General features: G+C 44.8%; 1 protein-coding gene across 2 annotated transcripts in view; it reads left to right on the top strand.

Moving 5' to 3' along the window:
- Positions 1-25,884, top strand: part of MAP1B (microtubule associated protein 1B) — a 97,177-nt gene that overhangs the window by 56,174 nt on the left and 15,119 nt on the right. Inside the window, exons 1-3 of one of the 2 annotated variants that reach the window (XM_017651386.3) lie at positions 13,084-13,192; positions 16,400-16,482; positions 18,877-19,017. In XM_017651386.3, coding sequence (XP_017506875.3) covers positions 18,886-19,017 — 132 coding nt within the window. In that variant the 5' untranslated portion in view covers positions 13,084-13,192; positions 16,400-16,482; positions 18,877-18,885. Of the gene's footprint in view, positions 1-13,083; positions 13,193-16,399; positions 16,483-18,876; positions 19,018-25,884 lie in introns of those variants that run through there. The other variant, XM_017651385.3, reaches the window with a different exon arrangement.

Genomic DNA, 25,884 nt, shown 5'->3' with positions numbered 1-25,884 from the left:
TTTGCTCTTTTTGCTCCCTTGAAATTGCTTCTGAGCACCCAGAGGTGTGTGTCTCCCAATCTTCTTCTGGCTCTCTGAGGTAACTGCCTTTAACGTCTGTAGCCAGGAAGGCCTTGTGATAATGTGAGGCTGAGCAGCTCCTTCCTGTGGAAGTCCAATGGTGCATTGACTTGTCTTTTTGACTGTTCCTCTCTGATAATGTGTAAAGGGAAATGCAAAATGCACACCCGAGGCAGCAGTAGCTGGCTGGGTTCCAGAGCCAAAACTGAATTAGAAACTCATTAAATACTTGGAGCTGGCTGGGCCAGGCCTGGGCTGGGAAAGCTGAAAAACAGAGGAAGGGACGGGGCGGGCATCTCTAGTTGGCAAATGGCAGGTTGTAAGCAGGGCGAGGCAGACCAGGAACAAGACAAAACAGGGCTGACATGTCTGTCACACAGACATGTTTGTGCGTATACTAGCCTAGTGCAGCCACTTAATGTATGCTAATTGCTGGATTTCCTTTTTTTTTTTTTTTTTGGGAAATACTCCATTGGAAAGCTCCAAAACCAAGGAGGCAATGCAGAAATGCCAAAATGTAGACATTACAAAGAAAGAGAGGAGAAACAGTGGGAAAGAGGGGATCCGAATTTGCAAAATGGCTTAGCATTCTGCTCTATCTATCAGCTCCTCTCCTCTGTGGCTAAGCAGCCACAAGGGTATGATTTAGTGTACGTGATGTTTTTGCAGCCTCTGTCCCACAGTCTGCAATTTGTTTGACATCCCAGAATAGTTATCATAGTTTCTAGTGATAACTAATAAGAAAGTGTGAGCTGGTTCTCTCTCTATGATTTTTCTGGACAGGACATTTCTCCCTATAGACCATAAGATTCAGATGCAACTGAAGAGGACACATGGTTGAGCCCACTTAACTAACCATTAGTAGGAAAGACTCACTCAGAATGTTTTTTTTTTTGCTTGTCAAACCATTGTAACTCTAGTGTCCCATTAGATACCCTTGAGTGACTGTCATTCTTTAAGTCAAATAAAATAGACGGTTCCCCTAATGAAGCTTACCAAAGTATGTAGACATCTTATATTAAAAAATAAATGGTATACAGAAGAAAAAATAAATGTTTATCTTCATCTTTGACATCAAAATCCCAAGGGTTGAAGTACTGGTGAGTGGACTTCTTATCTTTACCCCAATAATCTTTAATGTTTTATAATTAAGAAAAACTATCTTTAAAGCAACTTTGTGGGCATGAGACATTTAGAAAATTTCACAATGAATTTGATTGGAGATGATAGGAAGGCAATGTAGGTATTTTCTAGAATAGTATAGAAAACACATTAAAGCATCAGGTTATCCTTTAAGAATTGTGAGGAAAAAAAGTGACATAAATTTAAGCTTCTTTTTCAAATGTTTTAGAATTCCTAAAGCATTTTGTCCTGACATTAGACATTTAGCCACAGTACACAACAGATACTGGATACACAGGCAAGTGCCAGTGCTGGGAAGCCTCTGTTTCATACACTATAATCCTCTTTTTGTCCATTCCCCGCCACCCAAGCTGGGTGGCCTGAGGCCACACCCTTAAGACCGTAAGAGCATCCTCTGCCTCTGGAGCTGGGAGTCTGGCCCCCTTTCTCTTAGGAAGCTGCTTCCAGAGCCATATCCAGAGCCTGGTCCAGAATGGTCCTCCAAAAGAGGGAAGACATCCTGTAAGTGCCGGTACCTCTTCATTGATAAAAGGCCAGGATTTAAAGGGATGGCTTTGGATTTGCCTGAGCCAGGATGACTGACAGCTCCTTTCCTCAGTGTGGTTTGTATACTGTCTGGACTGAGGTAAACGCACTGGTACCTAGCTCTCCAAGAGGCTGACCTTGTGCTGAAGATTCCAAAGCCCAGATGGGGGAGAGTGCCAGGAACTGCAGCGCCCTGGGGCAGCCTCCAGGGGTGACCAGTACAGGCCAGGCTCTGGCCTTCTGCACTCCAGCCTCGCAATTAGGAATGTAGCAGATGGTTCTAGTCTCTTGGAGAAAAGATTCCCAAGCCTTAAACCTCACCCAGGACCTCACATCATGATTTCCTTGGCCTGGGGCTTCTTTTGTCCTTGAAGGAGCTGTCAATCAGGAACACAGTTAGGTTCTCCTCTTGGTGGACTGCTGAACCCCAGAAGACAGGCCAAGCACAGTTCGCCTACCATTGGCTCCCATCCCTGTTCAGCTCATCCTGCTGCATGAAGGCCCTGAGCTGAGGAGGGTTCAGACATACTTGGCCCCTGCCTTTCCAACCCGAATTTTAAATCGTCACATTTTCCTGCTTCCTCTGTTTAAGTTGAGGCAGTAGTGCTCCCTGCAACCTTGGTCTGTCTGTCTCACTTCCTAGCTTCTGCAGTGACAGCCTCACTCCTAAGTAAATGGAAAAGCATTCAGGGTTGCTTTCTGGAGTAGAGTTAAATGTTCTTTCTTTTAGTCATACTCTGGAGCTCCTGCAGAGGATACTCTGTGGACCCTGACCAGTCTCTTCCAGAGCTGACTAACAAGTTAGTACTTTTCCTGGGGCAAAATGTACTCCCATTTTATTCTGTTTGTGAAAGGGAAAAGAGTAGTGCATCAGTAAGAACTTTGCTTAGCACACACATGGGTAATTGCGTATATTCCAAGTGTATACAAACAGAAAAGAACCAATAGAGAATATGGCAAGATAGGAATATAGAAAGTGATTTTATGTTTGCCAGTTTTCTTATGAGAACCCATTTCTCACAAAAACTATAATCTGGAGATTTTCTCAAGAGTAAGTTTATTTACTTACTCTTAAGTAATTAATAACACAATAAAAGTAATAAAATAATAATAAAAATAATAAAAAGTCCCCAGTTTATTTGCTTTTCCCCCTTGAACTTGTTCAAAACGGGATTTCAGTCTTTCTTACAGGAAGGTAGAAGAGGATAAGATTTACTTGACTATGTGTCTAAACCTCCTTTGCAGCACAGTCTTTTGGATCTTTATCCAAAGGAGAGCTGCCTTTCGGTTCAGAATTTATCACTGCCTTGAAAAGGCTCCTTCGCCATATTCAGTTCAGTCGTGTCAGAAACAATTCTCTGCTTAAATGTTAATTAAATATGTGGCCCTAAATTTATTCCTTGTTTCCTATGTCAGATTTCCTTAATCAGCAGTTGTAGTCCATCTAGTCTCCCAGAAAAGGTCAAGTGTGGGATGGGGACATGCTGTGACACCCTATTTAGTAGCCTTATGAAGAGTTTGTAGTTGAATATGAAATCAAAGTGAAATTTTCCTACTAAGGCTCTGTTTTAATTCTTTTAGGAATCATACTGGGTGACTGAATGACTAGAGGCAAAATGCAGTGTGCTTGTGAAACAAAAACAAAAACAAAAAGACAAACAGCTCCTGGCACTTTTGGACATATTTTGGCCCTAGTCACATAAAAAGAGCTAGACAGTGTTTCCTTTTTATTAATGTATGCTTGTGGGCTTTCTGATAAGGATGACAGATGTGTATTTTTCAGATTCACCTGATTTACTGACCACTAAATGCCGAATTTCAATCTACACTATTATGTTAAGTCCTACTCAGAAATTGAATTGGGTGTTTCTGTGTAACTACAGGAATCTATATTTTTAGTTGTCTTATTTTGCAAAAGACCATAGACACCTAAATACTTAGCAGTGGAAGTCTCTGATCTAGGTTTTGTGGGATTTACATAGAAATTGGCAACTTCATTGGAAATCCAAATGAGATTTTGTACATAAAAGCCTGAGAGAGCATTTTGTTAACTAAGACATTTTAATTTAGTTGGATGCAGTAGCTCATAAATTTTTATGTACTCCTTCTAATTGAGTTATCTGATACAGGGGCCATTAACACTCTCAGAATTTTGAGGGAAGAGACAACTCTGAAATTAAAGCAGACAGGAAGATATTCCCAAAGGAAATAAAATGTGAGCTAGTCCTGTAAGGAATGGATTAGATTTAAATGATGCCTTACTTTATGATACAGTAAATGGTATCAACAAACAATACCCTTTATTTAAAACAACCTTTAAGCAAACTATCCCACTGGGGTAAAAAATAAATGCAGTGACCAATTGGCATGTGTATCTGATTTACCTATATTATATATACTTAAAATTTAAGTTACTTAGTATAAGTTAAATAAACACATCAGCATTGTAAAGTACAGGTTTATTTCATGTAAGGTGTTGATGGTATGACTCATTGAATTTGTATGCTCTTAGGTAAAATGGGGAAACTCAGTGGCTGACTTAAACCCAAGGCCCTGCAATGCTACTTGTTAAAGTATGATTCCACATTAGGCCTAGTCAGCAGCCGGCCGGGTGGCATACCTCTTTCCCCTCTAAAATTAAGAAATGGTATGAAAAGCAGCAAGGTCGACTCTGTGTATGATGTTCCTGAGAGAATACTGAATTCATGTAACTCCCTTTGCCCTTTCATTGAGTATTTTACTGTTGAAATGTAGCATTTAGATTTGGTTGAGGGAGGAGAGGCAAAGCGTTTAGCTGGAGGAAGTTCTCCCAATAAACTTTTCCTGACTCCATGTGCAACGAGAGGAGTCTACCCCACGCAGCGGCTTGCAGCTCCTGCGACAGCCCCTGAAGAGTGTTCAGGGCCATTCACCCGCCAAGCGCTTGTTGCCTGGTCTCCAGTTTTTAGTCAGTAGGTTTAAAATACCTACCCGAATCTTTATGTACATGTACCTTAACCCCGTCTTCAAAAATGGCAGCTTTCTCCTGCTGCCTGTTAGAGCTGCACACACAGAGCAGAACAGGATAACATGCAAGGGGCCGCGGGAGACCAACTTCTCCGCTTAGAAGAAGAAAAGGAGCATATTAAGGAAGAAAACCTGAGCCAGATGTCGGTTCTTCTGGGACCATTTGTCAGAGCACAGCAGGGAATGGAGATGTGGTAGAGATCGTGAAAGACTGGCTGGGAGCCATGAGTTCAAAGCGAAGACCCTTTCAAATGGAAAGGGTGTGCTCCAGTCAGTCGGGTGGGATCAGAGCATCGGAGAGAAGCTGAGGCTGCAAGAGAAACCTCACTCTGGGTCGGCAGATAGCGCCTCACTGAGGGCGAAGAACAGGGCGGTACAGAGGACCCGGGGCTCTGGCCCTGGGTGCTGAGAATCAGCCTTCAGCCCCGGAAAAGGGAGGAACCCAGGTCAGCAAGAACCAGGTGTATTTTACCGGGCAGCCCAAGCATGGACCCGCGCCTGGACAACACAGGCACCGGGAGAGGGGAAGCCCAGCTGCTGGTTCCGTCTGTCATGCCAGTGCGCCCTCGCCACCTCCCGCTGCTGCCTAAGGCCAAACATAAACAAACTAGCTAAACCAAACAACAAAAGTCACCCCCCTCTTGAGTTGGGTAAGACTTTATGCCAAATGAAAAGCTTTGACCATTTTAGAAAGATTTAGCTACACCAGCTGAGCTGAGAAACCACTTCAGCCAAGGCCAGATCTCAGGTCTCTTGAGCCTTTAGATCAGGGTCTTACGGCCTTTCCGGGTGGATCGTCAGACTGGTCACTACACCCCAGCCTGCCGCTGCCGCTGCTGGTAGCATTGCCCCCTTGGGACTTTCCTGAGAGAGACCAACTCATGCTATTTCTGCCTGGCTTAGGGCTGAGGGCTTCCAAGCGGTTGGAATTATTAGATGCTAGGTGTAATATTTATTATGTCAGCTATTTGTATTTTTCTGTTTTTTTTTTATTTTTTGTATTTTCTTTTTCGTTTTGAATAGCCAGTACCAAAAGACTAAATTTGATCTTTGTTTTTAAGGCAGTTGGCTTTGAGGGTAAACAGCGTGATAATTTGGTTCTGAATAGTAACAGATGAGGGCAAAAGGCCAACCATTTCTCTGAATTTGATCAATGGCAGGAATTTGATGGCAAATTAAATGCCAGATAAAACTGTCAAGTGATTCTGAGAATCAATACTTACTGGGAAGAGTTGCTTGAGCTTTTAATGATAACATTTACTCCCAAAGGAAATCTAATAGTATGTATGTTCAGATATTAGGATAGCAATTTAAAAACAATGTGAGGATGATTTTAAATAAGGTAATTTAGTATGTCGTTAGTGACCGATAGCATGGTCATTATCTACGCTGTCTTGTTTCTTGTTTCTCAAAGAATGGGTCACAGAACCGTCAGAATCACCCAAAGACCACAGGAATTCAGAGTCCCAGGCCCCTCCCCTCCCTCCTAAATCCAACCATCTCAGGGTGGGCTGTGCACATCTGTGTTTTTATTAAGCTCAGAGGGTTATTGTGTGCATAATCCTGAGAAGTGCCAGCTGGCAGTCTTTTCCTCCACCCGGCGCTGTCTCCCAGACAAGTTAATGCCCACTGGCTGAGCGGTGCATTGGTATGTAGGTTAGAGTGAGTATGTTTTGGGTTGAATTTGAAAAGCAAGTATGAGTTATTATTGGCTTACTTTGGAATAGTCTGTCTCAACTCTCCTCTATTTGGAGGTAGCTGAAGTTTGCAAATCAGGGCAGCTCTGCAGTAAGAGGCATCTCGGGGGCTGGGGTGGTGGTGTGTGAAGGCCGTGGCATCATCCCTTCTCCTGTGCTTTTTCTCCATCACCTTCACTGGGGCTTTCCTGCTCTTTAAATTAGTGGCTTTCCCAAGACTGTTCTCAGCAAACACTCTTTCTGTGTTCTCCAAGAGCATCATCACCTAAGAATAGGCCGATGTCTCCCAGGTCTGTGCTTCTGCCCTACTTGGTTGCCTAAGCATCTCATCCACATTCTTGCCTGCCTGTCGGACAGAGCCTCCTGGATCCCCCACAGGAACCTCAGACTCCACGGGTCCCAATCACACTCACTGTCATCTGTTTTCCTTCTTTCTTTTAAGATGGCTTATTAGCTAAGAGCTGGGGCTCTGGGCACAGACCATCAGGTTTCCATCCTAGCCTCTGTGCATACTCCCTTGGGCTATTGCTTAACTGACCGACGCCTCATTCTCCTCATCTGTCACCGGGAAATAGTGCCTTCCTCATAGAGTAAACGTACAGATTAAATGTGATAACTGCACATAAAGAACTGAGGCCAGTGCCTGACCCAAGGCAGGTATTCAGTATATCATATCCGTTTTTATTATTCATTCCTGTATCAAATGTTGATCGAGCTCCTGTTTCAATCCCTTCAGGATCAGGAGAGCATCTCATTCATGTTTTAATCTTGATGCTAGTTTATGAAGGTAGCATTATTTTTTCTGAAATAGACTCCAGAAAACTGTGCCTCTAAGTAATTCACATTGTCTTAAATACTAGGAAATACCACATTATCTTACAAAGGCAGAAGGGCCAGTAAGATTAAAAAGCCTTTTCTAAAACCTGCTCTGATATCAAGAAAGGGAGGTCTAATTGTTGAACCATAGGAAAGTGCCATTTTTGAGTTAAGCAAGCTGAGACTGGCAAGTTCATGGTTTAACCTAATACTAGCCAGGGCACCCAGTGCATGGCAGGTCCCTCAAAACAATCTGAGAAGCTTGAGGGGCAGTGACAAGGGTGGGGATTAGGAGTCAGATAGACTAGATTTAAAAGTAGTTTAACAGCTTATTTTACCTCTGGATAAGGTAGCTAACTCTTAACTAAACAACCTGCCCCAGGAGCTTTCCCCTCTAAAAAAGGATATTTATAACAATGGATCTATGTGGTGCACTGAGGTAAAATGCAAATAAGAGGATTTTATAAACCGTGACATGCGTCACCAATGACAGGTCGCTTTGTTAGTATTTTAGCATCTTCCCCTGGAGAGAAGTGCATACGAGGCGGGTCGGAACTGCCTTTAGCAGCCGCGCAGATCTAGCAGGCACCTGTGACAGCCCACTGCTCACCCGTGAGGCTCAGCTTTCTCTTCCATCGAGGGAGAGGGAGGCGATGGAATTGTCACCAGGGCGCCTTTGGGTCCCCCTAGTCTGTGAGAGGAGGAAATTCTGATTCCTTACTCTATATGAGTGACAACCTCTCATACGGCTCCTGGGTAGGAGGTTCCCTCCTTGGTTGCTGGACTCCTCAAATCTTAAAGGCAAAAGAAGGGACTCCTTTGACTGCAGCACATTTTGTTTTCAGAACAGGGCACCTATACCTCTTGCCGTAGCCCAGAGGACCCGTACCACAGGCGTGGAGTACCACCGTCGAGGTTTAAGTGCACGAGCACAGAGGAGAGGGCTTTGTGAATGGTGAAGTCCTAGATAACAGTAGTTTGCTTTTAACTAGACGGGGGTTGGCTTGCCTGACAGGTTAATACTTCGCCTTTCACCAGGTGTGCCTTTAAAAAATATCTATAGCTTCTGTACATTGTTGAAGAAACAGCCTCTCGGTTATCTTACCCTTCTCAGCTGGTGCCGACATTGGTGTTGCTGTTTCTCCCTAGGTTTTCTCCAGGGAGCCAGGCCTCTCTCAACACCATCTGTGATATTTATTGCTCCTTCTTCCAGCCAGGGCATAAAATAGAAGGGAAAAAAAAAAAAAAAATGGAAACAAATGTCTTTCCAGCACTCTCTCCCACTTGTAACCCTTGGTAGCCTGGCTTCTCATCCCTCTACTTTGAGGCCTAGGTAAGAGGGAAAAGGGAAGAGGAGACTGAGTAGGAGAAAACTCCACAGAAAGAGTTTAGAAAGGGCGCAGAGAGAGCCCTGTGAAGGGAATAGGTCCTGTGGTCACCTGCCACCCACTCCTCCCACAGGTTCTGTGCCCAGTGTGAGCAGCTGGAATGGGAGGGGTTGTGACAGTGAACTGGGGCTCCCTCTGTCTCCAGGTGAAGGCCTGCATCTGCATGCAGCGAACACCCTTAAGGTGAGGAGAGAACCTCGGAGGTCTAGGTGGTTTGGGCTGTTTGTGTGCCTAAGCATCTAAAGCTCATGGGGATGTGAGGCAGAAGATGGCAGAGAGGCCAAGAGAAGGATGGGGCGGAAGGAAGCAGGCACTGAAAGGCTCAACGAAACCAAACCAAAAGACAGCATAAAGAAAAATGGTTAAGTCCAGGAAATGGAGAGAAAAGAGGTTCTTTGGTAACTAAATACTTTAACCCAGAAGATATCTAAAGTAAATTCTCTTAAAAAGTTGTCTAACTCCCAAACAATGATCAACTTATTTAAAAAAATTATGAGGTCTCCCAAGCTTGCTAATTGAATTTGAGTTCTTATTCTCTTAAAAAAACAAACACTGAAAATTTGGAGAGCAATGTGACATTCAGGGACATACATCAGAGATGAAACAAATGCAGAAACAAAAACAAAATTTATTTCTAACAGAGAAGAAAGGCCATTTCCGGGAATATCAGGGGAAAGGTGGGAGAGAACTGGGCTCTGATTGTTGAGCAGAAACAAAGAGGGAGTTAGACTTGGGGTGCGTGTGGGAGGCCGTGTGCCTGCCAGAGGGGTGAGTGGCTGACTGGTGGCTGACCAGTGGCTGACCCAGGCTGTATGTTTACCTCTTAAAAAGGAGAATCTTGTCATCACAACTTGAAAACCTTTGTTTTGGACAGGGTGGGTCAGGAAAAGATGGAGAAAAGAATAGTGTCCCAGCCCTGGCCTGAGTGGCTGTGTAGAGCATGACACGGGTCCTCTACCTGCTCTCTTACCCTGTCTGAGAGACCTTCGGCAAGTCAGTAGGCCCTGGATCTTTGGTCCATGAGGAGGGGACACTGCTGTTTGTCCCCACCTCTTCACAGGAACGTTGTGAGGATTAACCAAGGCACCACTTGAAGGATGATGCTTTGAAAACCCCAAAGCACTGTGCATGAGGAAGGGCTTCCTGCTGGGTTCTTGTGATGGACTATCTGGGGAGCACAGAGTTAGCTGCTCTCACTTCAATGTATTCATCTCCTATTTAGGCATTTTTTGATCCAGGTAGGATAACACGGAGCCCTTGGAGGTTGCTCTGACACATCTGTGACCTGCAAACCAGCTTACAGGGTTGAGCTCCAACATGCACCCCAAAACTAACTCTGCCGTCTTCCCACCCACTTTCTCTGTTGCCTCTGGGACACCCAGCCTAGAAAGGGTCCTTCTCCCAGCCTCAGGCTGAGATCTGCAAGAGATGTAAAAGAAGAACAAGTTGATTTTGATGTGGGAGGGCCCCGGGAAATCAAACTCCCTCCAGCTTAGGAGTTTTACATCCCTGGGGAGGCAGTCTGTGATGGCCTGGCCATGGCCGGCCTTCCGTGTTCTGTGCTTATGCTCTTGGTCTTTGGGGACCGTGTGATCAGGAGATACCAAGCATCTTAGCACCTTTGTGTTTTCTGCAGGGTGGCTGAGGGACTGAATTATCCAACCTGGCTCGTGGTTATGCTGTCCTCAGGTCTGAGGTGATTTCTGAAGCCACAGTGGGGAGGCTTCATTCAGCTGGGTTCCTCAGCCCTCCTCTGGATCCCTGCCCCGAGCCTGCACGCTGGGCACCTGTGACAGACATCTGCTGATGTGGCCTCGAGGATGCGTTGTTACTACCTAACTCATGTCCCCCTCCACCCCCCACCCCTTTCTGTTTTTCTTGCTTGGAAGTAAGGACATTTCCTGTTTGGAAGTGAGGACATTTGTTGCTTAGCAGGACAGGGAGAACCAGCAAAGGCTGTTGGCAACGGGCCTTTGTGCTGCCTGTGAGGCTTCCTGACTTCTACCTTGTCTCCCTCTGAGGAGGGAGCTTCGGAGCCATCTTCCCGCCAGGCTGGGGCTGGGGCTGGGCTTCCTGCTCTGTGACCTGGCCTTGATTGGCAGGGACAGAGACATGTACATAGGGCACTGGAAGAAAAAGATTCACCAGAAAACTGCTGATGCAGGCGTCTCCCTCCTCCCTCCATGCCAGCTCTCCCTTTCTCTCCAAACTTCTCCCGTCTTCCAGCACATTTGCTTCACGTTATCATGTGGTTTTCTGCAGAAGGGAGGCCTGGATGTTATTCCAAGTAAAAAGTTGTTATTAAAAGCTGCTGGGAGACTTACTGGTAAATAATCTTTAGTTTGTGCATTGAGTATTTTTCATTTCTGGCTTTCATCCATTTAGCTAAGTATTGCCCCAGGGAGTGTTTTTTGCTTGTGAGGGTTGGGGGTGAGAGGTTTCCTCTTTGGAAGTGTACTTTGGTGAGGGGGTGGAGTTGAAGAACTCTGATTGCTCTCATTTTCTCTTTCCTTCCTTCTTCCTTCCTTCCCTCCCATCCTTTTTTCTTCCTTCCAAAGAAAACAGACTTTAACATCAAGACATTTTGTGCTTGTGGCCTTTTCTTGATCTACCAAACCTTACTTCTAGCTAAATAATTATTTACTCCACACATTTCCCTTTCTAACCCTAGAATCTTCTTTAACCCTCTCTAAGCTTGTGCTTCTTCACGTTGGAGACTTTTCTAGTGCTGAATCAAATACCAAATTCCTTTAAAAAAAAAAATTCCACTCTAGTTTTCAGTTGGGGAAGGGGCTGGAGTTGTTGGTGTTGGGTGAGTGAAGACGGAGCAGCAGTGGGGGCTGGTGGAGCAGGGGGCAGAGATAGGTGGGCACGAGGGCCTTTCTCCTTCCCAGAGCCCCCAGCCGCTGACTCTCTGTCCCAGTTACCGGTGCCTCTGTATCAATGATCAAGACCTCTCCTCTTCCCTCTTCCATACTGAATAGGTAACGAGGCTTTCTGTATTCTTCAGTTTCCTTTCCATTTCTAGATTTTACTTGCAAAGTGTTCATTTCTCAGGAAAGGAAGTTGTGGAAAGAAAGTTCTGGATTGTGATCATTAAGGGAAATGGAAATTAAATATTCATCCTCAAGATACACAGGGTTATCCTCCTCTGAAATCCAACTTAAAAGGATTTAGCACGACTGGTTTTGCCTGCCTGGGCTGAGACTTTTGCAGGCATGGCTCTCCCCTCAGCAGAGAAGGTGTCCTGGGGCTGATGTGTGGAATGTGTGTGGGAGAGAAGGGTCAGCTGTGTACAAGAGAGAAGGTTCCTAGTTTTATGGGGTTTGGTTATGGGTGTGCCTTACTGGTGGGTATCTTTGGATTCAGCCAATGGCAGCCTCTTCAGAAACTGGGAGAGGGCCTGTGTGTGTGTGTTTAGATGCATATTCAGCTCTGCAGGGGAGAGACCCTGTGAACATCCTACAAATTATATACCTAGAAAATAACATTTTTCTTTCAGAGATTTCAAAGTCACCTGGATAAAACATAAACCACTAAAAAGGCCTAGCTTTAAAAGACACATAGATTGAATTTCTCTGTCAGATAGTCAATAATTGGAAAAAAGTCACAGCAATAACTGGAAAACACAGGCTTATCTGAGTTTCAAGCACAGCCTTTGGGGGTGTACTGACGAAAGTCCCATTGTCGGCAAGGACCCTGTTGCTGCAGGGGGACTCCGCAGACCATCCTCTTTGATTCTTCGGTGGAGCAGTCCTTTTTTTGTTGATAGCAGTTTCCTGTCCCCCTCTGCCCTCCTCAGCCTGAGCCTTCACAATGACACTGAGTTTTGTGGCGAAGCCCACAAAACCCTTTTTCTTATCAAAGCACTAAGTCGCCCAGTCATTCCATCTCAAACCCCTGCTTTTGCTTCCTTCCTACCAGTGCTGAGGAGAGCTAACTATTCATCTGGGCTGCCTAAGGGTTTCCCTGTGAGCTGCTTCTGGAGAATGCAGGCTGTAATGGGGCAGAGAGATGCTGCAACCATGTTGTCTTTCTTTCCTGGGAATTTCTTTTCTGAAGCAACTGAATGAGACCTTTGCAGGCAAGCGTGGCGGCCTCTCCTTCAGAATGCCTGGCCTGTTTCCCAGTGTGAAACATTCCCCAAATATGCAACTTTGTGAGTGTCCCTTCCTGCAGCCAGATCCCAGAGCTGCCTGCAGCCAGGAGAGCTGGCATCCTACCGGGATGCCAAGGGTGGGGGCATGGCACTCCAGCCCCTCGGGCAGACCCTGAGTTTGCCACATGCCAGGAAAGCCCAGCCCCTGGTTATATCCACCAGGGAAAGAATCTGTCCAACTGTACAGCTGTGACAAGAGCTTGAAGCTTCTCTCTCTTTAAATCCCCTCCTTCATTCAAATCCAACCCTATAAAAAGGCTTTTGTTGAAGGAGCAGCCATGGCATCTTGGTGCATGTGTGTGTCATTGCTGTCAGTACTTCCAAAGATGGACAAAAAGAACATCGCTAGTTGAATTCCTGAGCAAACAGGTCTGAAAATTGACTTGGAAGGAGTAGAGGTAAACTGCAGCTGTCACATGGCATTTGTTTTGCTTGCAAGTGATGAAGCCAAAGGGGAAGGGCATGTCTCGTGGATGTTAAGAAACGCCCTGCCCGGGGAGCGCCTGGCTGCAGGCAAGCTGGCTGCGGGTCTCGGCAAGGGTGTGCTGATGGGCAAAAAGCTGGCGCTGTGCTGGGTTGCTGTGGCTTAGACATGCATTTGGAAGGGGACAGCAGGGCCGGGGCATCCTGTGGATCACTTAGCAGAGAAGGAGGCCCTGATTCCTTTTTCATCTGTTGGGGAGGGAGCCACTTCTCTGTACCTTACACAAGTCTACCTCTGTGGGTTCCTAAAGGATATATTCATGTAGCCACAGTGGCATCATGCTGCCTGAGGCTTTGTGGGCTGAAAACAGTCACATCACAAGGATGATCAGGGAAATGACCAGTAACTTCTTGGTCTTAAGCTTTTCCTTAATTTTGTCTCGACTTAGTGCCTTTGAGTCTTTGTTTTGTGGAGGCAGCTGATGGGAGAACCTAGAAATGCAATAGTTTTCTTGTGTTTTGCTGATTGTCGTTTTTTATGACTATTCAATTGATGGTCTTTGATTTAGCTTCCAGTGCACATGGTTGTCAGAAACACAACCACTGAGCCAAAAATTAGTGTTCAGTTGATTACAGGCTTCAGTACTCATGACATAAGGGGGTTCTTCCCAATGGCTTGGTTGAATTGTTTTTCTTGAGGCTCAGTCCTTTGCCTGCTCAAACTGTGTGGCATTGTTCTGTTTGGGAGTTTCTTCATCATTAGACATTTGGAGTAAATTACGACACACCTTCTCTTAATTTTACCCTCTGTTAGATGGGTGCCTGTCTACCTCTTCTTTTTTTTTCCCTTTTTGCCAATATTCTTCTCCTAATAATTTCTGGCTCTTTGCTTCTTAAGTACATCTCTGATTTTAGCTCTCTGGATTTTTCCCTAGCTTTCCCTTGGCATTTGATGTCCACGTCATGTCTGTTTTTCCAGTGCCAGTCCCGTGGGGCAGTGAAGCAGAAAACTAGTTGTGTTACTTACCACTTGCATGACCATGGGCTAGTAAACTCCCTTCCATGATTGTCTTTGTCCTCCATTGGGTAAGAGGGGACAGTCGCAGTACCTGTGCCATGGAGCTCTTCTGGGGCCTAATACAAGTGGGATGCTTAGAACAGTGCCTGACACTATTATTGTTTCTTCTGGGCTTCTTCTATTTCTAACATGGGGTTTACTGGTAAATATTAGCTGTTAGGAAAGATATACAGTGGAGGCTTGATAACACAGTGGTGGTGTTTGCATATGTTAAGAAACATGTTGCTGTTTCTGTAGTACTTCTGGCCCTTGACTATATAAAGGGAAAAAGCCCAAGCTAAGCTGTGTACCCTGGACTGCTCTCTAAAACCTCTTTCTTGAGACAGAATTCACATACTGTACAATTTAGTCATTTAAAGTGTATCCCTCAGCAGTTTTTGGTATGTTGCACTGTGAATTTTTTTAAGTTCTAGTAAAATATATATATAAAACATAAAACTTGCCTTTTAAACCATTTTAAAATGTATAATTTGGGGACATTAATTACAATTCACAGTGTTATGCAACATCACCTCTATTTCTGAAACTTTTTTATCACCCTAGAAACTCTGTATCCATTAAGCAGTAACTCCCCAAGCCTTCTCCCCCCAGCCTCTGGTGACTTCTAATTGGCTCTCTGATTCTATGAATTAGCTTTTTCTAGATTTATCATGCAAAAGGAACCATACAGTATCTGCCTTTTGTATCAGGTTTATTTCACTTAGCATAATGTTTCCGAGGTCCATCCATGTTGCTGCATGTATCAGGACCTCATTCCTTTTTATGGCTGAATAATACTCCATAGCACAGCTATACCATGTTTTGTTTATCCATTCATTCATAGGAGGACATCTGGGTGGTTTCCACCTTTTGACTATTGTGAGTAATGCTGCAGTGAACCTTGGTATACAAGAATCTGTTCAAGTCCCTGCTTTCAGTCCATGTAGGAGAGAAATTGCCAGGTCATATAGTAATTCTATTTTAGTTTTCTTGAAGAACTGCTCATCTGTTTTCCTGGCAGGCAGTTGCTTTTTGGTCATTCTCTCTTCTTGTATTTCTCTCCTTTGGTGTCTGTCTCCCTCAGATTCTATTCCATTTCTTCTTGTCATCCAAGTTTCATTTGCTTCCAAGCAGTAGACATGTTGCTGTCCAGCCTCCTGACCACGTGTCTCCCTCCCATGTGTCTGGGGGAACACCTCTCTTCTCTGTTCCTCATCAGCTGGCAGAGCCTAGCATACCCTCTCTGGCCACACATCCACCTGATCACTTTCATCTCACTGTCCATGGAGGGGAAGCCTTTGTAGAAGGTACAGTTCACGGGCCTCAGGGGTGGTTGAGCCAGGCCAGGGGTGGTTTCAACCACACAGATGTCCCTGAAACCTTGAAGGTGTGGGAAGTCAGGGATGTAGAGCCAAAAGCCTTACAGAAGTTCAGCCCTCCTTAGACAGGCTTCTTCATCCCCACAACACCTGGCTTCACAGTTCTCCCTCAATTTTGCTTGTTGTTAGGGGCGATTTGGCCACCCTGCCCAGCAGGAGAGTTGTCCACCACTCTTCATTTGCTTACAGTTTCTCCACTTTTCTGTGAGCCAGTGAATTCATTAACGAACACCGCAACAGACTGTAAGCCTGCCTCAGACAGCCACTCTGCTTGTTGGGCTAATTGTTAGCCAGGGTTTCTGGATGTCATTCATTTCACAATAAGGCTCCTAATTAATCTCAGCACCGTTCTCACCAGAAGAAAGGCTGATGCGGAGAAACATCCCCAATTACCATGAGAAAGGAAATGTCAAGAGCCCCGTTGAGTTTTCCTGGCATCCACCCCTTGTCTCAGATGAAAACCGCCATTAACACACACAGGCAGTCTGGCGACCAACCAGGAAAACCCGAGGGTTGTGAGAGTGTGCGGTGCCCAGACCACAGGGACCCCACTCCTGAAGGAACCTGCTGGGGTTCGCACTCTTGTTTAGTGAAACCCATTGCATTTCCAAAGACAGTGTGGAGAGCCCTGTGCTGTGCGCCCCGTCAGAGACAGCAGTGCTTCTGCAGTCCCAGAAGCAGGCAGAGTGGTTTTAACCTGGACGAGCTAAAGGTCTCCTCTTTGGTCTGTGTTTTTGTGTCTGCAGGACAAAAGATCCTTCATCACCGAAGTGACGTTTTAGAAACAGTGGTCCTGATCAACCCTTCAGACGAAGCAGTCAGCACTGAGGTAAACATGTGGCTCGGAGGTTCGGGCAGTGGAGGGAGCCCAGCTGACTGGAGGGCAGGGGCAGGAGGGGCGGGAGAGCGACCCAAGAGGGAGAGGAGTTCCGGGCCCAGGGGTGCCTCCTTACCCCAGGCAGTGGCTGGTGCTGTGTCAGTGCCCCTCTGAATAAGGACGAAGTGGAGGACTCTAGCCAGAACTGCAATATGTTGTAGAGGCAAGTGGGTATGAAATTTTGGGTATGCATGGGAGGTGTGCTGTTGGGATGGAGTCTGGCTGGGACGTAGCAGGGGAAATAGACTGCCAGCTCTCAGGCCACGTTATAGAGGACCCAAATCTGGAGAAGAACGGCATCTCAGATGCAAGCCCCTTCAGAGTCATCCTGCCCATCCCTTTATCACTTGTAAAGAAACAATAGCGTAGCTGTCAGGAGCATGGCCCCTGGTGCCAGATTGCCTGGGCACTGCTGCTTATTGGCTGGTGCCCTTGGGCAAATTATTTACTGTCTCTTTGTCCCAAGTTTCCATCTCTGTGAAGTGAGATCATATTCATGCTTATGTTCAATGTTCATATTTAATGTTGTGCTTGGACCAGAGCATGGCACATAGCAACTGAAATATAGATGTCAGCTGTTTTTATTATTAATATTATTAATATTGTTATTACCATCACATGAAATTGCTGCTGAGAAGAGTAAGTGGGTAATTCAAAGAGTCTACTGTAGGTGAGAATTTGGCTGAAGCCAAGAATCCTTGGTCACCCAGACCAGAGGAATTGATATATCTCTACTTTCCACTTCTTTTATTTAGCACCTTTAGGACTGAGTTGCTTCTTGGACATAAAAGTAGCCCCTGGGGCCTCCATTATCTGCAATACTTCCTCTGTGCATGCTTTGAACATCTCTCTGACTACAGCCTATTTTTGAAAATTAAGATATAATGACACACCATAAAATCCACCCTTTTAAAGCATGCAAATCATTGGCTTTAGGTTTATTTACAAGGTTGTGCAATTCTTATCACAGTGGCTGGCACCCAATCATCTACTTTTTGCTTCTGTGATTTGCCTATTCTGAATATTTCAGATAATGGAATCATACAATATGTGGCCTTTTGTGTCTGGCTTATTTCACTTAGCATAATGTTTTCAAGAGTCATCTGCATTGTAGCGTCTCAGTACTCTGTTCCTTTTTTAGGGCTGAGTACTATTCCAGTCTCAGCCAGCATGGTCTCTCCAGCATGGAGAGACCAGTTTGTTTATCTATTTAGCAGTTGATGGACACTGGATTTACTTTGACTTTGGGCTGTCATTGGGTAGCCTGTCTTATCCCACTTCTGTCTGCTTCAGATCAGCAGGACCTCTTTGGCAATCCATGAAGGCTTAAGGTTGAGACAAATGATAGGCTAGTAATCTCTCTGTGACTAACAGAGTCAGGAAGTAAATACAAGTTGAAAGAAAGCCAGAGGATTAATAGATGTCCAGGCAGATGGCCTAGAACAGCTGTGAGAAATGGAAATGGAAAAAAGAAGGAATTTCTTTAAGGGATCCAGGCTTGCCTGTGGAGCAGATGGGGCTGGAACAATTACTTTGGTACATGTGTGTTTTCTTGGTTAGATTACAGGGTTCTGGGGGACCATGGGTCATGTCCTGTTTACTTTTGTATCCCTCCCTTACTGCCTAGCATGATGCCTGGCAGTCAGTTTGTACAGAACAAAACTGGGTTCAGAACGAAGACCTTGGTGCTTGGAGCAGTATTGCTGCCGAGGGACAGGCTGGCTCCCTGCCACTTGAAGAACAGAGAGTTCTTTAGTGCAAAAACCACTTACAATTCTGTTTGAAAGATTCCCATATTGGGGCAGCCTTTTGTTTATGCTCAACACTGGGCACCTTGCTGATCCCTTTGGAGATTGCATTTGGTGATGTGTGTTTGGTGTTTGGCTTGGAAGGAAAGGGAGTCTGGGTGGGAGGGGCTGACTTGGGACCCTAGTTGGGAAGCTGCGTTTCCTGAGCAGCACTTGGGGGACCTGAGCTGTGCTTGGTGACTCTGCCTGTGAGATACTCCTGAGTCTCACAGACCCCATGCTGCTCGCAGACACAGCTGTAGGACACATGATTACCAGCTGTGGAGCCTGCTTGGAAACAGACAAGGAAAACAGGAGCAGAAAGTCTATGACCACTACTGTCCCGGTTGTAGCCAAACTTAGAAAATGGCATTCCTGGGCAAGCTGCCGACTGCAGGTATCGGCTCTGTCCGCTCCTCCGGGGAATTCAGATACGTGGGAATGAATGCTTTGGGTTGGTAATGCACTGCAGGTGCACCTTGGGCCAGCCCTGGCCAGAAGGTGGGATAGCAGCACTGCTGTGGTTCATGTCCTACTTATTCCCTGTGCTTTGTTTCAGGTGCGCTTAATGATCACTGATGCTGCCCGACACAAGCTGCTTGTGCTGACTGGACAGTGCTTTGAAAATACTGGAGAGCTCATTCTCCAGTCCGGCTCTTTCTCCTTCCAGAACTTCATAGAGATTTTCACCGATCAAGAGGTGGGCTCCTCTTGGGGAACAGCTAAGCTTCACAGTTGCCTGGTGTCGTAGCTTTAGGCTGCTCTTTGATGGCACCAGAGGGGGAGATAGGAGAGGAAGGGAAGGAAACGTCACATCTCCTTTGAAAGAAGCAAAACTTCGTATGATCCTACATACTATAATTCTATGGCTCATCACCAAAAGAATTTAGAGCACTCACTGTAATTGGAACCATTCTAAATGCACCAGAGATAGAGATGGAGAAAGGTTGGAAGAGTCAGTGTTTTATGGGTGGCAAAAGTGCTGGAGAAATTTGAAATGACAGAACCAAAAAGAAAACTCAGATTTCCTGGTTTTTGAAAGAATATTCTGAAGATCTCTTCGACTTTTGGCAGGATTGAACTGTCCTAATCTCTTTTAGTACATGTGCTTACTTTCCCTGGGCTGATTATTTCCGATCTCTCCTAATTTTAATGCCTGGTCCCAATGTTTGGACTTGGGCTGCTTGAACAGCCCGAGAAAGAGAGGCTCAAGAAAGGGAGGCATGTAGGAAAATGGGGTATGTCCAGGGGACACATGTATGCCCCAAGAGAGAAAGGCGGTTAAAGTAGCTGGACTGATCCTGGATCATTACTATTTCTGGTGGATATATCTTATTTAAGGATAATATATCCCTGTGGAGAACTGCAAATTATATGACATTAGTGGTATTTGATAAAATCAGATTGAAGATTTTAATCTGGCTATTTCTTCTTGAGAGCTTATCCTGGCTGGGAAACTTCTCTTTCCAAAATAACATGCCTCTTTCATTTTGTTTATTTGTTTATAGTAGTTAAAGGAACAATTCAGGGCTGTCATCACAGCAGGTTGGGGCCTGCCAATAGAGACTAGCAGATTGTGCCATGGAGAGGTTGAGGGATGTGATGAGCGGGGGAGTTACCACACCCATTTAAAACCTTCTTCCTGAGGACTTACATGGTGAGACTGTGGCCTCTCAGTCTCATGGGGTGTTGTGAAGGGCCGTCTGTCTTTCCTCTTTGATTTTCTTTAGCCCTGTGCTTCACATTGAGATCTCTGTGTACTTTTCATCGTTGCCAAGAGCTGGAAATAAACAGCTCCCCTTCATTTGGCTCACCTGAAGCTTTGGAAAAACACTAGAGAGATGACATAACTGTGTTTTACTCTCTACCCACTGGGGGAATAAAAACCTGTGAAAAGGAACATTTTACTTAGCATTTGAAGCCCCAGCTTTCAGAAGGTATGAAGTCATCTGGGTCCTGAGGCAGAGGGTCCTGGCTTCCCACAACAAGGAGGGGCCCCAGGGCTCGCTCACAGTTGACACCATCTTTGCCACTTGAAAATGAAGGCTTTCACCCTTTCTCTAGAGCCTGTGATCTGTCTCCTCCAAGTGCCAGACTGTAGGCTGCATGTCTTGCTCATCCTGTGTCTTTGCACCCACACATTGCAAAGGCCCACTAAACCCTTGTTCAATCACACTGAAATTCCTAAGCTAGTGCTGCAATTCTCACTCTACCTGCTGTCCTGAAATTGGTGTGTGATCCTGTAACTTCAGAATCCTTTGCAAAATTGGGACCCCATGGTCATGTTGTGCCTGGAGGCAGCTGGACATTTGTCTGGTAGCTCAGAGGTCACACACACTATCAGCACCTTGCCCTGGGGAAGGAAGAGAGCTCCAGAGGCCTGGAAATAGCCCCATGGCCTAGTAACATGGGTGTGAGTGGTTAAGCGGCCTGCTGGTAGGTTTGATTCTGCTCTGAACCCTCAGCATATTTATATGCACATGGTGTGTCTGCTACATTCATGCAGCTCTGCAGGTGGTTCCTAGTTTTTGGGTTCAACCCCTGCCTTATTCCTTTATCTTTATTGTCTCTGTAAAACCAAACACAGCACATACAGAAAGAAAAGGGGTTGTCCTTGCCAGGTATCAAAATTCATCCATCTTGACCCCAAATAAAGCCCCTCTCTTGAAATATGGCGTAGTGTTATAAATGTTGCTGCTTAAATCATTTTTACTGGTCCACAGAAGTAAAATTTGACACAATGGACTGTGTGTATGTATCAGAATTTATCACTAATTATATCAGCAAAAGAAACATCTGTAACTGAAGACAGGGAGTTCCATGTAGGGCAGATCCTCTGGGGTCTGTAATCCCTATGATCGTTCTGAAGGGCAGGTCTTCATTCGTCTTCATTATACTCAGACGGGTGTCTGTCATTAAGGCCAGAGACCCACCCCAGTACTTTGGAGAAAGTGCTCAACACACATGGAAAGGGATCTCTGGAGTTTCCCCTAACAGAGTAGACTGGCGTTGTCAGGGGTGGTGGGGGGAGGCAGAAAAAGCGGGCGGACGTCGGATAGAATTCATTCTCTTCTCTGGTCTCAACCAGAGCAGCTCAGTCTTTCTTTCTTTTACAATATGGAATTTGAAGAAGGATGCCACAGCCAAAGTGGATTGAGTATCACCAGACCAGACCAGTGGCTACCAGCCTGTCAGAGCTGTGATTGCCTGTAGTTGCCTTGGAAAAACGGTTTGATTACAGAATGACTCAGTAACACAAGGACCTTAAAGGCCATTTGGTGTTCAGTTTGGTTAATTTTATCCAGTCCCTCCAGAGAAACCAGAAACACAGTTTAGGAGAAACAAAAACAATACATTTTTAAGCAAAAAAAACTAAAAGTAAATAGATTGAAAAATAGAATTATCAGTACATTTTGAGCCTCAGGTTTTGGGAGTCTTAGTCATTGGAGGTCAAGTACAAAACCAGAACTGACAGATAGAACAGACATCTGGCTTACCCATTCGTCCCTGAAATCCAAAGATGGTGAAATCACCATCTCCCAGGGACATTTTCAGTTTCTCTGCTAGAGAGTTTTTCCTTATGTCTCATCATGTCTTCAAGGAAGGAAGGTAATCCCTTTCTACCTGACAGTGTCTTGGACACCCTTCACCGATGCTGCTGATTTTACTTTTCTCCAGATTAATCATTTTCAGTTCTACCCACTGTTCTTCATAAAGCAAGATATTAAGAGTTCCTTACGTTCACTGTTAACTGTCCTTCAAACTTGTTCCATTGGCAGGAAAGGTTGATGGGATGGGTAAGGGGTTCTGTCCTGGTCATGCTTTAGTGCCTTGGCACTGTCAGACAATTAGACATATGAGCCCACAGTTCAGGGAAGAAAGAATTGGACTGGAGATAGTCATACGAGAGCCATCAATACATTAGAATATAGACTTAATCTGGAGAGAGCAATGCATTAGATAAGAAAGGGCCCCAGGTCTAGCATTTAGAGGTTAAGGCCAAGGAGAAGGAGCCAGTCATTTCAGTTTGTTTGTTTTTGGTCCAGTTTCTCTGAAAGGTCATGACTCACACTGGACACCTTACTCCAGAGGTCATTGACCAAGTTAGGATTATGAGAGTTGATGACTTCTATAGTTTTTAATACAATCTTCTATTAAATTTCAAATGAATTTTTGACCATCAGCATCCACAATTAAATGCCAGTTGGGGGGTGCAGGCTTTGGGGAGGAGCTGTGCAATTTATATTATTGGGGGCTCTCTTTAAGGAAAAGGAAATAAAATTATTAATACACAATTAAGTATAGGACTTTGGGAGAGGACCATGACAGTGAGGAACCTGTAAGTTTAAGCTTTTTTAGCTTTATGATAAATCCATTTGACTGTCAACTAAAAATCCCTGAGTCTTTTCCATGGATGTCATCGTTTAGCCACATCTCCCAATCCTGTGCTTTCCCCTGCAGGTTTATTGGACCTCAGATTTATCCCTTTAGAATGCCATCCTGTTAGAGTTGGCTAAGCCTCATCATCTCAATGTCAAGAGCTTTCATAAATGTCTTAATTCTGCCATCCTTTTGCTGTGCCTCCCATTTTCATGCCATCCACAGATTTGATAAGCATGTCCTCACCATTTTCATCCAAGTCGACAAGACATAAATGAAACCTGAGGCAGCTACCATGGACCTTCCCCCCAGGTTGACACAAAGCAGCAGATTATATGGCTGGCTACAAATCCACCTAATCCTGCTATCACAGGTCAGAGATCCTGTTAAACACCTAGCTAAAATCCAGAGTATGCTGTCCACTGTAATTCCTCATTAGCTGAGCAAGTGACCTAATCATAAAAGGAAATGCAGTTAATAGGTCATGCTTTAGAAATTCAAATCTGATTTCATTACTATTATCTGCAGTAATTTATTTCCTGTATCTTCCTTCCTTTTCCAGCATGCCTGCATTTAATTAGGAAAAGTAGTTTAAAAGACTGTCTCTGTCCTGAGCAATATTTCTTCCAGTCATATCTCTTGTCTGTCTTTGCAGTAACAAGGGGAGGGTGGCAATCAGTGTGCTTGAGAAGTGCTAGCAGGCTCACGTCACTTCCGAGGCATGCACTTCAGAAGGACCACACATACTGAACTGGCCAAGTTCAGTGCAGTGCAGCAAACTCTTGAGCCTGATGATGTATCAGCGAGACACAGATAATAGTGATGTAGAGACAGAGAAGACATGTTTGCTCCTGTTTGGGAACTTTGAGCATAATGGACTATACTAGCTACCATTCATATTGATGATGAGTTCCAAGCCCTTTTAGAGGAAGCCTCTGTTTCTAAGTCCAAGACCTACTCACATATTTCCTTGCCACTGCTCACATTGTTGGCTTCTCCTCATTGCCCTCATCCACTCATTGAATGAGCCCTGATTGAGTGGTCACTCAAAGCCCCCATCTTTGCCCTTGAGGCTCTTGCTCTCTAGCGCATGTGCTGCACACAGGTCTAGAAGATGGCTGTGGAGGAAGGCCAGGGCTTCGTATCTTCTGTGTAGCTCCAAAGCTCCGGTAGTTGTTCCTCGCCCTGCCCCTCCCTGCCCCGTTCCATCTGTCTCCTTCATGATGGCCTCCTACCTCCCATCTCTGCCTTCCTGTCTTCATCATGCATGGTATGCATGTGCAGTAGGCATGCACAGCATCTGATCCCAGACGGACTAGATTTTTCCTCTCTGAAGAGAAACCTGTCTGGCACTGCTGGCTCTCTTTTTTGCTTTCCCTTGTATGTCATCATTTCCATTCACCAGCCTCTTTTTGCTGTTTTTCCATATCCTTGACTTCCTCAGAATTCTGAGCAACCTTGTTTTCTTTTGAGGTCATTTCCTTCATTTCATAGGAACTTTCTGGATAGATGTGAAAGGATGGAAAGTAGGATGTTATTCCTCAAGTCTGTTTCCCTTCTCCTTGAACTTGATTACATACTTCACATAAAAAGAGCTAGGGACTGAATACCCCCTACACACAATGGGATCATACTCTTAGCTGCCACACCCCTCAGTTAAGGTGGAATTTAAAAAAATAAAGTGAACTAAACTTAATTCTGAAATTTCACTATTAAAGATTCAACAGTTTGAGTTGTCTTAGATTTCTCCTCTAAAATGTGTTATAGAACATGAATACTTTGCATGTGCTCCATGTGGAAATTAGGATTGAGAGAATCCTAACTGTGATGAGGGTCTATGCTAATTATGGGACAAGAAACCACATTCGGTCCTCATGTTTGCTTTAGTCGGCACGGTTTGAACAAAGACTCCCTCAAAAGGATGGTTACCATTTGCTTTTTTAGTTTTCTTAACTTCCAAAACAGCTGATTCTTAACTCTTTCATAGGAGATTTTCAAGTTATGTCAGAGGAAAACAGCACAGTCAAAGACTTGTTATTTTGCTATTTTGTGGCCCTTCACATAAAATGTAGGACGAACAAGCTCACAAAACAAAAAAATGGCTACTTTACTGCAATGTAATGTAGAACAATTCACATTCTATAAATTACCCTTCTATACATATGCACACTAGTAGCCTTGGAATATTAGTATCAAAGAAGTCATACAGATAGAAGAAACCACTCTAAAACTAAAAGGTAAGAGTTCAGACCTGCTGGCTCATGGACGGGTGGACCAAATGAAGTCTTTGCTTTGCCCTTTCCTCATTAACCATCCAAGGACACAGGGCTCTTTTCATCTGAAACTCTGAGTGGATCCATGAGCTTTCTGCAAATGAAAGAAGACTGGAGTTTATGGCCTGCTCATCTCTATTTACTAAGCCGAGACCATGGTGCATATGGCCATGACATGGACTGAGAAGGAAAATAGTGTTTTCATTAAGCCACAGCTCTGTTTTGGTCCTGATTTACTCTTCTGCATCCCCAGCCTCTGGTACTAAATAGTGTGTTGAAAAACATACGAGCCAGATTTGATTTTAGCCGCTTGCACGCAGCTTATCCTGAGAAGGATAAGAGTTGTAGCAGAGTAAAATGTCTTACCTTTGACTGAAACATGAGCAAATGGGGGCAGCTTTGGCCACTTGCTCATATAATTACCCCATTGCTTTAAACATCATGGCTTCAATCAAGTATTTGTATTTGTAGAGAGTTTGCTGGATGAACCACCAATTTGAAGTATTGTGAATTGATGCCAGAATCAGTAATTTCTGTAGTAATGTGCAGTCTGTAAGTTCTTATTTCCAAGGGGAAGAAAAACCACAGCAAACATTTTCCTTCAGTGCCTACCAAATTCTGTAAGGGGATAACAAGTGCAGTGTATTGAAATTTCTTTAACGTGTCAGTCAGGCCTTTTTGCCAAGCCTGGAGGAATAAAAGGAAACATTTTATGGAAGTGGTGGAGTGACTCCCATAGCCTTACCCTCTGTGCTATTTCAGTATTTTTTAAAGGGTATTTTTGCATGGCACGTACCCAGGGGTGCCATACAGGGTGCTGTAACCACCCTCGTACAGGCACTGATCATCCAGATGTTTACTGCTCTTAGAATGGGAGCACAGCTCTGGAGTTCCCTGCTGGGTGAGAACAGATG

This window comes from Manis javanica, chromosome 1, assembly GCF_040802235.1.
Source record: "Manis javanica isolate MJ-LG chromosome 1, MJ_LKY, whole genome shotgun sequence".
In the NCBI taxonomy this organism is placed as follows: domain Eukaryota; kingdom Metazoa; phylum Chordata; class Mammalia; order Pholidota; family Manidae; genus Manis; species Manis javanica.
Note: the sequence above shows the minus strand (reverse complement) of the source record. Positions and strands in the feature narration are given on the sequence as shown.